At 40.3% G+C, this 15,876-nt stretch overlaps 1 protein-coding gene across 1 annotated transcript in view; it reads right to left on the reverse strand.

Moving 5' to 3' along the window:
• Positions 1–15,876, reverse strand: part of XPO5 (exportin 5) — a 43,982-nt gene that overhangs the window by 27,698 nt on the left and 408 nt on the right. Inside the window, exons 2-12 of the mRNA XM_069564575.1 lie at positions 14,493–14,614; positions 13,382–13,454; positions 12,198–12,335; positions 11,810–11,992; positions 9,607–9,633; positions 8,889–9,074; positions 8,166–8,242; positions 3,340–3,439; positions 2,152–2,235; positions 1,399–1,524; positions 315–405 (exon numbers count right to left, since the gene is read on the reverse strand). Coding sequence (XP_069420676.1) covers positions 315–405; positions 1,399–1,524; positions 2,152–2,235; positions 3,340–3,439; positions 8,166–8,242; positions 8,889–9,074; positions 9,607–9,633; positions 11,810–11,992; positions 12,198–12,335; positions 13,382–13,454; positions 14,493–14,614 — 1,207 coding nt within the window. The remainder of the gene's footprint in view (positions 1–314; positions 406–1,398; positions 1,525–2,151; positions 2,236–3,339; positions 3,440–8,165; positions 8,243–8,888; positions 9,075–9,606; positions 9,634–11,809; positions 11,993–12,197; positions 12,336–13,381; positions 13,455–14,492; positions 14,615–15,876) is intronic.

Raw genomic sequence — 15,876 nt, forward strand, 5'->3', positions numbered from 1 at the left:
CCAGATGGCTAAGCGGTAAAGAATCCACCTGCCAAGCAGGAGACACGCGTTTAATCCCTGGGTTGGGAAGATCCCCTGCAGAAGGAAATGGCAACCCACTCCAGTATTCTTGCCTGGGAAATCCCATGGACAGGGAAGCCAGGAGGGCTATAGACCACGTGGTCACAAAAGAGTCAGACACGCGACCTGGTGACTAAAGAACAATAACATCCAGACTTGGGGCTCTGTAATACAGAACCCCAGCCCATGCACCATGACTCAACGCTAGATGCCGTGCTGAGACTGCTGGGAAAATTTCAGGCCAGTTCACTCACAGTTGAAGAAAGCATTGAAGTCCTCATCGCTATCAAAATCACATCGAGAGTATTCACAGCTAGGGCTGTCAGTTTTAGAAGGAAAGCCCATCTGGAAACAGAAAGATAATTGGGGGAGGGAATGAAAATGGACCCACTGAAAGAGTTTTCAATTTTAGGAGCTCAGAGACCTTTTATTTGAGAAGAGCTAAGGGTTTACATGAGTTAAGGCTTTTATGATAAATAACTGCTTCTGGTCTACACCAAATCCACAATTTGTTCTCGGCTGGAACAGTCCTGGAGTTGCAGAAAGAGAACATTTTTATTTGACGCTCTCTTTCAAGTTTCTAATGGAAAATTAAATTCTAAAATCAGTTTAAGGTCTTTGAGTATAAAAATGTCTCAAAATAAAGTGTTAATACAATAAGCAAACAATAAGTAGAATTGAGACTATTTGTCTTCTTAAATGTTGAACCCTGGGAATAAGCATGGGACTTTGTGTTTCATTCAGAAAGTACCAAGGAGCACAACGGCAGAGATCTAGATGACAGTGTGCTACCTGAACCCCTGAGGAAATAAGAGAACCCTTGAATAGGTCCCATCCTCTGATGTTATAAATCAAGAATAAGTAGCTGTCAGTCGCCACGAGCCTCGAGGAGGCCTCCGAGTGTTCATAAGCAACTCCCGACTGAGGCAGTGGGCAGTCTGCTTCCGCTCTCCCTTTCTTCTCATCCACGTTCCGGACTCTCGTTTGGCCTTCAGAAAGTCAGATATTTACTTCCTTTTGGCATCCCCCTGACTCCACCCTCCGTTCTGCTTTTAGCTTCTGAAGAGCAGTGATCACATTTTATGGTCATAGTCGCTGCTCTCATCCTATCACTTTTTTCCCAGCACTTGGCTCAACACTTGGCGCATAAGTGCCCGCGAATACGAAAGAGCAGACACAGGGATGAGTAGACACAGTAACGAGTTTTCTTTTTAAGGAATCAAAGACTAATATGCCTAAGGAAAGGATCTCAGTGACCAACACAGGGCTGTCAATGGTGCCAGCTAAGTCTTAAGATGTGTATTCACCTACATTCCACTTTAGGGTCCCACTGCATACCTTGACCAAGTTAGTCATAGAAGCACGCAGATATTTTGGTATTATTGCTAATAGTAAAGGGTCTCGGGATAGGATCTCATGTCGAAAGAGGGCTCCCCAAGTCATCTGAGTTGAAGAGCGCAAAAACTAAAGGAAAAACAGAAAAACACTAGGTTTAAGGATTTAAGTTTTATATAACCAAGACTATTACTTAGCTCAGCAATTATCTGCTGTATTTTTCCATGGAAATAAAGCTCTGTAATACTTTGACTGAAATTGCCCATACTGGAGTACATCAGCAATGACTGGTCACTACATACCATACGGTAAAAGTTAGACAGACTGTGGGTCATGTGCAATATCCAGAGAATGAGCTGAACTCTACCACTTTCTCTTTTATGCAAGAAAGCATACAGATACCTCAGGATGATACTGCAAGGAAAATCCTGGATTGGATGAAATTAATTTTATAATAACACAATTAATCAGACTTTCTTATTTAAAGTATGTTTAGTAGCAAATTACTAGAGAAACACTTCACATCTGATTGAGCATTATTAGAATGGTATTACCTGAGGGGTAATTGCTGATCTAGACTGCAAAAGCTAACTTGGGAAGAAGATGCAGCAATTCTCTTAATGAAATCCCACTACAGTAATTCCCCAGGATCTTAAGAGTCACATTTTATATGTGAGCTGCTAATTATTTCAGGTGATAGCACTTGATTTTAATTTACTAACTGAAATTTTGATTAGTTATTGCCATAAAGTTTACCTGACTTGGATGAGTTGTGAAAGCAAGAAAAGATTCCAGGTATTTTCCAAAGTTTGCTGGTATTTCTACATCAGAATCCACACCCTGTAGGACAAAAAGGCTGTTATATTAATAATGCTGATGGGGAGGTCAAGGTGGAGAGTGGAGTTAAGACAACTTATATCCTCAAAACTTTCAGTTTTGAAAGGACTTTATTATACTTCTTTGTGGCCTAAGGAAGACATCATTTCAAGGGCAAAAACCCAGAAAAGCTGCTTTACCTCAGTCATCATTAAAATCTATTCTGTGATCAAACAGTGAAACAAAAGAGCCTTCATGGACTTCCTGGTGGTTCAGAATCCACCTGCCAGTGCAGGGGACACAGGTTCGATCCCTGGTCCAAGAAGATTCTACATGCCTCAGGGCAACTAAACCCATGCACCACAACTACTGAGCCCACTTGCCTAGAGCCTGTGCTCTGCAACAAGAGAGACCACCGCAATGAAGAGTAGCCCCGCGCACCGCACCTAGAGAAGACCCTGGCACAGCAATGAAGACCCAGCACAGCCCACAAGTAAATGAGTGAAAAATTTTTTTTAAAAAAAGAATACTCATTTCAGAAATCACCTGTTTCTTCAGACCTGGTCTAGTCACATTTCTGTGATTCAACCTATTAAATAATCCCTCGATGGTATACATCTTATGCCTGAAGTTCTATCCCCTCAAGCCCCCAAAATAGGCACTGATATCAAGTACAAAAGTTTGTACCAACATTCAATCTTTTAACGTGTAATAGAGTTATTTTCAGGTCAATCAGACTAAAGATTTTTTTTTAATGATTCAATAATATATCCTTTAACTTGGGAAAAGGGTTCTTTACTCGAATCCATGGTTCAGGATCTAATAGGACTTTCAAGGGTAAGGCAACAGGTAGACTGAAGTTTTACAAGTACCAAAATGAAAAGAAACAACATTGATTTTATGGAATAACAGATATGAACATTTACTATAGATATTAATAACTGATATTAAATAAATCTATAGCATTCAAATTCAATTAAGATAATTTAACCTACAGAATTATAAGAAATAATCTGTAGGGTAATGTTTCCTCAGGCTAAAGTCAAGGGCACGTGTTACCCCTTACACAAATACAACTTTCTAAATCCTCTCCTCAGATGGCCTTGAAACTCTCCAGAAAGTGCTCACCAACAATGCACACAGCTGATTGCCTAGGGCACGCAGCACCTGACAGAGTCTCTTCAGGAAGACATAGTGTTTTTCGACTAAGCCTCCTCCGTCAGCGGTCCTGTGAGATGAGAAAACAGTGAGATTAACAGCACTTCAAGAGCACCACAGATATTCCCCTGGAATGGACTGTATGTGGTCTGTGCTCTAATACTCAAATTTCAGGTGACTGTTACTGTTGAAAAGAAAAAAAAAAAAAAAAATCAACCCCCAGACCGCCAACCAAACACTGAAAGATCGATGAGGAAGAGGGTTCAATGCAATCTCATCCTTTAAGAGGCACCCTAATTTGGGGTATTATATGGTACCGGGGGTATTTTGGCATAGTAATGTAAACTCTAAGCATGACTCCACAAAACAATGCATATAAGAAACTGCATGAGAAGACAGTGATACCCAGGAAGGACTTGGACCCCTAGGGAAGCATGTAGTGATTCCTTATACCACTGACAGAATCAAAAGGACTATAATTGAGAGAATGAGGGACTTCCCTGGTGCTACAGTAGATGGGAATCCACGTGCCAATGCGGGGGATAAAAGTTCAATCCCTGGTGTGGGAAGATTCCATATGCTACAAAGCAACAAGAGAAACCACTGCAATGAGAAGCCTGTGCATTGCAATGAAGAGTAGCCCCGGCTTGCCACAACTAGAGAAAGCCCATACACAGCAATGGAGGTCCAAGTACAGCCAAGAATAAATAAATAATAAATAATTATTATAGAGACAGAATGAAAAGATAAGTGATAGGCTGGGCGAAAATATTTACAAAAGACACATTTGATAAAGACTATTATACAATATACACAAGAACTCTTCAAAACCAATTAAAAAAACTCTGATTAAAAAAATGGGCGAACAGACACCTGATCAAAGATTGGAAATAAAATATGAAAAGAAGCTCCCCATGAAATTGCTATCAGGGAATTGCAAATACAAAAATGAGATAGCACTACACACCTATCAGAATGGCCCAAATTTGTAAGTCTGAGAACACCAAATGCTGGGGAGGATAAAGAGCAATAGGAACTCTCATTCATTGCTGGTGGGAATGCAAAATAGTTCAGCCACTTTGGAAGACAGTTTGACAGTTTCTTATAAAACTAAACATACTCTTACCATATGATTCAGTAATCACACTCCTTGGTAACTACCCAAAGGAGCTGAAAACATCTCTATACAAAAATCTACATATAGATATTCACAGAAGCCTTATTCATAACTGCAAAAACTTGGAAGCAACCAAGATGCTCTTTATTAGGAGAATGGATAAACTTTGGCACATCCACACAATAGAATATTATTCATTGGTAAAAAGGAATAAGCTGACAAGTCATCAAAGACATGGAGGAACTCTAAATACATGATCCTGAGTGAAAAAAACAACCTGCAAAGGCAACACACAAGACTTCTGACAGTCCCTTGGACTGCAAGGAGATCAAATTAGTCAATCCTAAAGGAAATCAACCCCAAATATTCACTGGACGGCCTGATGCTGAAACTCCAATACTTTGGCCACCTGATGCAAAGAGCCGACTCATTAGAAAAGACCCTGATGCTGGGAAAGACTGAAGGCAGGAGGAAAAGGGGACGACAGAGGGTGAGATGGTTGGATGGCATCACCAACTCGGTGGATATGAGTTTGAGCAAGATCTAGGAGTTGGTGAAGGACAGGGAAGCCTGGTGTGCTGCAGCCCACGGGTCACAAAGAGTCGGATACGACTCAGCGACTGAACAACCACAATACAACATCCTAGAAAAGGCAAAATTATGGAGAAAGTAAAAAGATCAGTGGTTGCCAGGGATTTGGGTGGGAGAGGAAAGAACAGGCAGAGCATAGAAGATTTTAAGGGCAGTGAAGAAACTCTGTAGGATACTATAATGATAAAGCTGAAACCCACAGCATGTACCCATAAAAGGTAGAACATAATATGTGTAATATAATGTATAACACATTGTGTGTCATTTTAAGTTCCTCATCTGTTGTAACATCCGTCAGATCATAGAAAAAATAGAGTTCCAGAAAACATCTACTTCTGCTTTATTGACTACGCCAGAGACTTTGACTGTGTGGATCACAACAAACTGGAAAATTCTGAGAGATGGGAATACCAGACCACCTTACCTGCCTCCTGAGAAACCTGTATGTAGGTCAAGAAGCAACAGTTAGAACCGGACATGGAACAAACAGACTGGTTCCAAACTGGGAAAGGAGTACGTCAAGGCTGTATGTTGTCACCCTGCTTATATGCAGAGTACATCAAGTGAAATGTTGGGCTGGATGAAGCACAAGCTGGAGTCAAGACTGACGGGAAAAATATCAATAACCTCAGAAATGCAGATGACACCACCCTTCTGGCAGAAAGCAAAGAGGAACTAAAGAGCCTCTTGATGAAGGTGAAAGAGGAGAGTGAAAAAGCTAGCTTAAAACTCAACATTCAGAAAACGAAGATCATGGCATCCAGTCCCATCATTCATGGTAAATAGATGGGGAAACAATAGAAACAGTGAAAGACTTTATTTTCTTGGGCTCACTGCAGATGGTGACTGCAGCCATGAAATTAAAAGAGGCTTGCTTCTCAGAAGAAAAGCTCTGACAAACCTAGACAGCATATTAAAAAGCAGAGACACTACTTTGCTGACAAAGGTCCATGTAGTTCAAGCTATGGTTTTTCCAGTAGTCATGTATAAGCTGAGCACCGAAGAATTGATGCTTTTTAACTGTGGTGTTGGAAAAGACTCTTGAGAGTCTCTTGGACTGCAAGGAGATCCAACCAGTCAATCCTAAAGGAAACCAGTCCTGAATATTCATTAGAAGGACTGATGCTGAAGCTAAAACTCCAATAGTCTGGCCACCTGATGCAAAGAAATGATTCATTTGAAAAGATCCTGCTGCTAGTAAAGATTGAGGGCAGGAGGAGAAAGGGAAGACAGAGGATGAGATGGTTGGGTGGCATCATGACTCAATGGACATAAGTTTGAGCAAGCTCCAGGAGTTGGTGATGGACAGGGAAGCCTGGTGTGCTGCAGTCCACGGGGTCACAAAGAGTCAGACACGACTGAAAGACTGAACTGAACTGAAGTTCATCAACTCTAACAAATCTATCACTGCTGTAGGGGGAGGTCTATAATGGAGAGGCTGTGCATGTGTGGGGGCAGGCAACATATGGGAAATCTCTGTACCTTCCCCTGAATTTTTCTGTGAACCTTAAACTGCTCAAAAAACATAAAATCTTTTTTTAAAAGACTGTATTAAAAACATTAACTTGGTGTATCATTTCTCCAAGTCATTTAGTTCAGATGAATAAACACTTAGGTGCCATTTTAGAGTGCAAATATCTCTTTAAATTAAAAAGAGAGTTTTATTTAGTGGCAAAACCTGACCTAAAATGATGTAGCACAATTCACACTAACAAGAATTAATCAGGATTGGTGTGGACAGCAGCCATGGAGGCAGTACACTATAACGCAAAAAGCATGGGCCTCGGGCTAAGAAAGACCTCGGTAGCTGCTGCTGCTGCTGCTGCTAAGTCACTCCAGTTGTGTCCAACTCTGTGCAACCCCATAGACGGCAGTCCACCAGGCTCCCCCGTCCCTGGGATTCTCCAGGCAAGAACGCTGGAGTGGGTTGCCATTTCCTTCTCCAATGCATGAAAGTGAAAAGTAAAAGTGAAGTTGCTCAGTTGTGTCTGACCCTCAGCAACCCCAGGGACTGAAGACTACCAGGCTCCTCCGTTCTTGGGATTTTCCAGGCAAGAGCACTGGAGTGGGGTGCCATCGCCTTCTCCAAGGTAGGTGCTAGTGATGCTGAAAGGCAGTGTGGCACCATAGTTTCTGGTGCTGGCTCTCAAGTCTGACCACCTGGTTCGAATTACAGCTTTACTAACCAATACCAGTGGCACTAATGGGGATGGGATACCTCAGTGGGAATGTCATAATCTTTAGGGAACTAAGAAATGGGACTTGGAAACAGTAACTAAAGTGGCTACCCAAAAGACACATTATTCATTTCCACAGGAAAGAAAGCCATCAGAAAATCTGTGTTAGAATGGACAGTGAGAGAGTTCAAGTAATATATATGTGTCTCACATCTTTTCATTCGTCCTTGGCGCCAAAAGTGAAGAGTATGGAAGCAAAGTGGGTGTTGTGACACTTTCAACTACTTATAATACACAGTTCTATCTGACTCCTGGGTAAGAAACACATATCAGGAAATGCTTTAATATTTTCCAGAGGAATTAGAAGAAAATAAGCACAAGCCACTATTTCAGGACCTCGAATGTGTTTACAGGTTGGTGGAATGTGAGTGGGTGCTAAATCAACAGCCACAACTTATTGCCAGCAGAAAGTCTTCAAAAAGGCAAAACGGTCCCTTTAAGAGTGCCTGATTTTTCTTCTAAAAATACAGGGAATTCCTGGTGCTCCCGTGATTAAGAATCTGCCTTCCAATGCAGGGGACACGGATTCCTTTCCTGGTTGGGGAACTAAGACCCCACATGCAACTAAGCCTGTGCACCTCGACTAGAGAGCCCACATACATTGCAGCCAGGGAAGCGTGCACACTGCAGTGCAGATGCAGCAAACACACACACACACACACACACAGACACACGCCCACAGCAAAATAAACCATAAGGGCGTCACACTGTCCTTAGAATAAAGCTCAAACTTAAAAACCAAAAAAACAGTTGACTGACTGCCAACAGTCAGATAGGAACTTTGGATATATCCAAATAAGATACAAAAATGACAAAGAAATTAGAAATCACATAGAAAAGTAGACACTCACTGTGCAGCGGAGAGTATATAATGCATGGCAACATCTCCAAATAAGACCATCAAGGGCTTCCGGTCTTCCAACTTGCCCTAGACCCAATTTTAGGGAAACAGGTAATACAAACTATGTTACTAAAGACTTCTAAGTACTAACAACTTCTACGCCTATATAATCAAATATACTGACTTCCTAATTTTCACATAGCCCTGGGGCTAACTGAACACTGGAAAAAGGTCAACTCTGTAAATTGAAATCTGGATAAGATGTATTTTAAAATGTGTTGGTATGCCAATTAAATAAATGAATAAAAATTAAATATGCTGGGTAATAATGATATGAAAGCAAATTACATTTAAAAACATTCTTCATGGAGAAAAGTCATGATCTCATTTGTTAGCCAAATCAGCTATAAAGTCAGTTCAGTCACCTTCTACAATTCTTTGACATAATACTATGTGAGTTTTAACATGCCATTTACATAGTTTTTTAAATGTGAAGCACCAAAATCCACAAATGTTTCAAGACCCACCTAGCCCTACACATCTCTGTATATCCTGCCAGTGGATTCCTAGAATACTGGCAAACTGTTGTCCAAAAGGTTGGAGTCAAGTAAAACAAACAAAACAAAACTAAACACCTAAACCTTTAAATGTCTTTCACCACAACATGGAATGGAACACACACAGGCATCCCTCAGAGGCTAAGGATCCAAGTCAGCCTGAAGTGGTAACTTACTTTCCTGCTGACCGCGATGAGAAGACACTCAGCTGCTCCCAGCTGAAGTTCCTGTTCGTTCAGGAGCAGGCACAGCACCTCCAGAAGTTTGCAGTTCTCAGCGGTAATGTGACTCATGGGCACCCAGTCAATGTAGCCTGCCAGAGTGTTCAATGCCGCGACTCCTACTCGACAGTTTGCTTGCGCCTGCATGAAAAGAAATAACTTTTAACTGTTAAGTCCTCACTAACAGGTAAGAAAGCTGTGGTTATATCCGACCTCCTTTTGTTTTCTAATTCTAAAAAGAAAACAATGGAAAAGAAATTGCTCATGCAAATTATTGATAGGCAACTCAAAGGTTTTTTCTGATACACAATCATTTCTCAAACAGCGGTGCCTCATGTCCGTTAATACGACCACATTGGCATGTGTGGTCATTTTACGTCCTTCAAGAAATCTCAGATGTTATAATCTTAACTCCCTTTCACCACAGCTCAGTGATCAGATAAACCAAGGCTGAGGGAATTCCTTGGTGGTCCAGTGGTTAAAACCCTGTGGGTTCAATGCTGAGGGCATGGGCTTGATCCCCGGTAGGGGAACTGAAGCTCCTACAAGCCGCACAGCATGGCCAAAACAAACAAAATGAAACAAGGCTGAGGTCACCCTCCATCAGGCGTATGCATCCCCATACCCGAAAGTCTCAAAAAAGCCTCCTTCCAGCTCCACAGAGAGCTCTTACCTTTGACTCCTGAGAGTTATCTGTCTTCTGAAAGAAAAGAAGTATAAGGATCGAATGTTTTTAATGAACAAAAGGCTGTGTAATAACCTTCCACCCCCATAATCTAGGCCCTCAACTATTTTCAAATAGACTTAACTTTTAATTTTGGAACAGAAGACAACTTTACTAAGAACACATAACTACATAACTGATATTCTCCAGAGGAGAACAGGTTATTTTAGTTTTAGTAATACAACAGAAGGTTAATATTTAAAGAGCTTACATAAATTTATTAGAACATTAAGATCCAAAAAGACAATTTCAAAGCGCAGTTTACAAAGAAATAAAACTAACAAATGAACAATGGAAGCAGACTCAACACTGCTATTGATGAAAAGAAAGTTAAAATTTAGGTATTAGCAATTTTTCCATATTAAAATAAAGACAAATTATATATACTGGCAAAGGTATACTGAAATGATGTAGTGTTAGTGGAAAAAACAAGAAGCAAAATTAAAATGAGTACAATTTATGACCATGTATATATGGACGTAACTGTAGGAAAACCACATGCACAAAGAATATTAAATGCTAAACACACCAAAATAATGTCTGTTCAGTAAATTAAACAATTTATAATTTTATAAGCAGGAGTAGCAACTCCTGAAGTACTTGAAAACTTACCACCATTAGCATCATAAAAGATTTGTTTTGTAATTCTTTTTTTCAACTTTCAAAAGGTATTTTTTCTAACAAAGAACAAGTATTAAGCCTTCACCAGTGGTGATCAAGGAGGGGTGTTAACGGGACAGAGATGAGTAGAACCCTTTCACCAGTATCTACTGATGCTGCCCAAGAAGGAAAAGGGATCCAGGCAACAACAGCCCAGTCCAGCCTTGACCCTCTACTCCAACAAGCCTGCATTCCCATTCAGATCCTATTCTTCTGCCCCTGGAACGAGTGCAGGAGCCAGGGGCTAGACGGGGAGCCGACACATCCCATTCTAGTTTACCATCCAGCCTACTGCCCAGGGAAGGGGAAAGGATGGAAGCAGAGAAGGAACTACGAGCAAACTAAGAAGTTGCAGGTACAAGAAATGTCCCTTGGTATGCTCTGGTCCCGGGAGCCTGGTTTAACAGATGGAGAAAACAGAAACTGAGGCTAAAGAAAAACATCAGTGGATGTTTTTCTAACTTGTGTCACCCTGCTCTAGCATACTGGCTAGATGTCTAGGGTATCAAAGCATTCCTAATTTGTTCATTTCTCTCAGGGATTAAATCTCCTAGGGGAAAATAAAAACACCTCTTTCACCCTCAATACACATAGGTTTTTTCAATTAAAATACTTTTAATATTTTCTTTTGAAAAATCCTGGGAAGATATTTTGGGGGAAAGAGTTCATTCTAGTAAAAAGGATGGGGCTTGAATTCCTCACAATCATTAATCAGGGGATCTTCAATAAATACTCTCTGAAAATTGGTTTCTTCATCCATAATATGGAGACAATAGTTTTTGACTCAGGATTGTTTTGAGGATTAAAATAACGTGTAAAGCATGAAAAAGTATACAGCATAATATTAGATACTCATTGTGTCTCCCTACCCTGACAGCTAACAATACTTTGTCTTATCATTTGTGTTAGTCTTCTAGAGCTCTAAAAATAAACTTAAGGAAGCCGCTGAGGGCAGAAAAAATAATGAACCTTAATGAATGCTGTTTGTGTGAAATAAACGTGTATGAGGAGTCTAGATTAGGGTTCTGAAACCTCAATCCCATTGACATTTTGGGTCAGATAATTCTTTATTGTGGAGAACTTTTCTGGGCACTATAGGATATTCAGTAGCATGCCTGGCCTCTACTCACTAGATGTCAGTAGCAGCCCCTAGGTGTGACAACCTGGAAGGCAAAATTGCCCTCCCACTGAGAACCACTGTACTAAATTTTTTAAAATTTAGCTTCATTTTTATACTATTTCAGGAATTTTCTTACTAAAAAGGGAATTATTTTTTCTAGTATGTTCAGAACTCACTGAATTGAACCTCCTAGAAAATTAATTCCAGTTTTTCCTGTCATCTTTCTGTTCTGCTTATAAAATAGCCTTTTCTTTTACTGACCTGAACACCCTAGTTCCTTGCCGCAGGATTAACTTCAAAACACACGCAAACCCACTCATATCAGAAAACAGAACCTGATGAAAGGTGGGGGGTATAATCAGTATCCCTTACCACTTGTTGGTACTTGTTTACATTTTCTTGAAGTGTGTTAAGGAGAAAACTGAAGATTCTTTCCATGTTCTGGGTTAATGTTTGCTGGATATCCCTTCGTCTTTGAGGGGGTAGTGTCTGAAAGGTCACTACATCCTCTGCCAGCCGCAAAAGAATGAACATCACTAATTCAGTCTGTGTTTCCTACACCAATAGAAAGAAGGTAGTTAAATATGCTTTTTTTAAAAACTGGGGTATGATAGTTGATTTACAATATTGTGAAAACATGTTTTGCATTATAAATATGACCAAGGGCTCTTTTCTGCTGAAAGGACAGTCAAACAAACCAGAAAAACTCGGAAGAGCAAACAAAAACAAAACTCTGAACTGATACAGCTGTACTGCATACCCCTTGTTTGGAAAGAGTGTCCAATTCTACTAGCATGTCAGGCCAGTGCTGTGGCCACTCCCGCTTGATCATTTCTACTACAATTCGAGACAGAACATCTTTAATATGGTTCTCCTCTTCCAAAATGTTCAGAGTTCCCTGCAAAAGAATAAGTGACATCAAGAGGTTTGCAAGACTGAATTCAAAGGAAAAAACTGGGCTGTAAGAGTGTAGAAAACTTAGGAGCAGGCCTACTTTCAAACTAAACCAACCAACCTGTTCTCCATGTCTGAGTCACCTGTCCTGCATTCTCACTAATCATTCTTCCCTCTTAAAGCTTAACAGAGGGTTGCATCAGCTAATAAAATGGCTGTCACACAGAGCAAGGAAGACAACACTGTTCTTCTTTACAAACCGAAGAGACTTTCATATTGTTTCATTTTGTATGAGGGCCAGAGTAGAAGAGCATGGAAATAAGGAATACATTGAAAGGCTAATAAAGTGAGAGATTCAGGAGCAACTGAATATCTTCCTAACAGTTCTAGGTTTAGAAGACACAGAAGACCATTATTGGGACTCTCTTCTCAAGTCTGGTATCAAGTTTAATGGATTAAAATTTCTATCACATCTCCTCAGAAGTAACAAAATATAAATCCTAACTAGCTAAGTTAATAATTTTGAAGGCGATTTTTTTTTTTCTATCAAAGACACTAGACTTTGGGGATGAAAAGGGGCATGAATTCTCCTTTTTATGTCCTTTGTGAAAAAGAACATTAAGGCTGCGGATTCTAAATGTGTTTATAAAGTTATAGTCGAACTCCCCAAACAAACTCATTTACCCTATTTTTTATTGCTAGTAACATAATTCAGTTTAAAATAAAAGGAAACAGCAAAGTGCAATCTAATCTAGAACTGATTAATCTAAGACTCTTATTCATTTGTTAAAAATGTTTACCTATCTCTACTTTGTCTTCATAATTTTAAAAATAGAACACATAAAGGATTAATTAAACCAAGTAAATGGGATGAACTGTGATTTCCAGTGATGGTGGTTCTTTTTAATTTGAAGGTAACATTTAATATTACATAAAGTTGTTTGACCTATGTAGAACCAGTGAATTTTTACACAAATGCTACACTGGAAAAGTCACACTTTGTCTAAAACCACCTCGTAAATGCAAGTCTTCCAATCAACCATTCCTTACATTTGCGATCAGCTCCATGACACTGTTCTTCAGATAAACCTTCTCCAATCGAGACATGTTGTTCCAACGAAACCTGGCCACCAAAATGCATAAAGTCAACAGAACAACATTAGAAGCCTTCTCTTCAGAAGAGATTAGCTTTGATTCCTATGTTAAAATTATGCTGGTGATATTATTCAGAAATTATACTCTGGATTTTGTATCCTTCAAAAAATGGACAGAAACAGTCCACATTTAATCAAAATACTAAAAGCAAAAAGAGTTTAATACAGACAGTGACCCATTAATTAGAATCCAGGTAGGATCTGTGCACAGATGAGCTTTCCCCCTTGGTTTTATTGACAGACCATAAGCAAATACATATCTGGGACAACTACAACAATGTAGTCGGTTTTCAGAAACTAGAATCTGATAGTACTAACTCCCTTTCTAGACTTGCTTTGTTCGGTCACTAAGTTGTGTCTGACTCTTTGCGACTCCGTGGACTGCAGCACACCAGGTTTCCCTATCCTTCATCTCCCGGAGTTTGCTCAAATTCATGCCCATTGAGTCAGTGATGCTATCTAGCCATCTTAGGCTTAGAAGGTAATAACAGCACAATTCCAGAAAAACTATGACTAAATCTTAAAAGCTGATGGATTCTTCAAATAGACAGTAGGGGTAGGAGACTCAAGTTAGAACAGGTTTTTAGTTATTCTCATATAATCCTGGTTAGAATCTGGCCATGCACACTCAAAACTTAAGGAAAAAGAAATTAACGGCAGTGTTTTTCTAGTGTTTAGTCAGGTATTTATTTACCTGTACACTGCATTATTCTAAAAACTCTGAGGTTGGTGGGCATATATTAGGAGCTCAATAAATACTAGCTAAGTGACGTGAGCTAATATTTGCAGAGTACTTAGTATGTACTAAGTACTTTACACTTAGTATGTACACGCACTTTACACGGATGAAGAAACTAGGGAAAGGTTAAGTTCTGAATGAGAGCTCCCATGAGGCTGTGATGACCTCTAGGAAGCATTCCTTTCTCCCTGGGGATTGCTCTTTTCTACTTACCTAAAGACTATCTCCAAGAGTTATATAAGAAAAAAAGATTTGCTCTCTCACGTACTTGACAACGTGTTCCAGGATCTGAAGGCCAAAATGTCTGACGATGGCAATTTGTGTTTTCTCAGCCAACCGCAAACCACAGGGAACACAGACAGGGCACTTTTCTTTAAACTCCTCACAAAACTGAAGAAGAGGAAAGTTAGTGTTTCCCTTAGGAGCCAAGAGAAAGGGGGACTAGAAAAAAAACAAAACTCCAATCTGAGCTATTGTTTTAAGTGACAAAAGTTAGATAAATATTATATAAAGGATTATTTTCACTTTCATAGTTCCAGATTTCCCATGCAATGGCCAATTAGTGTTGGAAAAAATAATGTGACCTTTATGAGTAAAAAACTGTTAGAGATAAATCCATGAAGCACATAGGGGTGAAACGACAATTACTAGGATTAAAAATCTTTGGTTGGGGGAGGAATAAACCAAATGTGGAAGTCTTTACAACTGCTGAGTTTAGGTGACAGGTATACACAAGATCATTATAGCATTCTACTTATGCTATTTCACAGTAAAACAACAAACAGAACCCAAATATTTGATTCCAAATCCTATGACATACATCTATACATTGTAAAACTTCCTCCAAGTGATGCTCAGTCTACTTCATGAAGTTACATCTCTTAAAACACACACAGTCCTGTTCCAGTGGTCATTTCTCATTGCCCACATACACTGCTTGATGGGGTAATAAACTCAAATCGTATTAGCATCCCCATTTGTTTTGTGTTTGCTTTCCCAATTTACACAAGAATCAGTCTCAGTAGCAGAGAATCTGGCAGTCAAGAAAACTACTTTCAGGAAACCAAAAAGCCCTTGCTAAAATGCAAAATAAGTGGTAGAAGTTCACCTTTGCGCAAAATAGTCTAAGAATATCACACAGTAAAAAACATGGGGGTGGGGGGTTGAGAATTAAGCCAGAAATATCCAAGACACAAAAGTGGGTTAGGGAGAAGTGTAGGGATGTAAGCAAAAGGGCACTAGAGAGGCTGGAGCTCGGTTAGGGAGAGTCAGGAGAGTGTGTCAGCAGGAAAACGTTTAGTGAGGGAGACTAAAAAGAATGTGGCCGATGTTGGGGACGGGTTGGACACGTGCTCCACGGGAAGGAGATGGGATGCAGGAATGTGGGGGTTAGGGGAATAAAGTGGGTTCAGCCAGCTGTGGAGGGGACCGTGGTGCGGAGAAGAGTAAATAGAAGCGAGGAGAGGGGGAGGAGAGGGCAGTGGGGAGTGTCGGTGAGAAGAGACTGCTACAGTGAGGCAGGGACCAGAGCGTCCCGGGAAAAGGGTAGGCGCGGCGAGCAAAGAAGGCGGGGAGTGGGAAGAGGCGCGGAGAGCTGCAAGGGGGAGGGCTCCCCGGGGTTGGGACCGAGGTCCAGGGGCCGCGTGGGCGGG

Source organism: Ovis canadensis, chromosome 20, assembly GCF_042477335.2.
Source record: "Ovis canadensis isolate MfBH-ARS-UI-01 breed Bighorn chromosome 20, ARS-UI_OviCan_v2, whole genome shotgun sequence".
NCBI classification, from domain to species: Eukaryota; Metazoa; Chordata; class Mammalia; order Artiodactyla; family Bovidae; genus Ovis; species Ovis canadensis.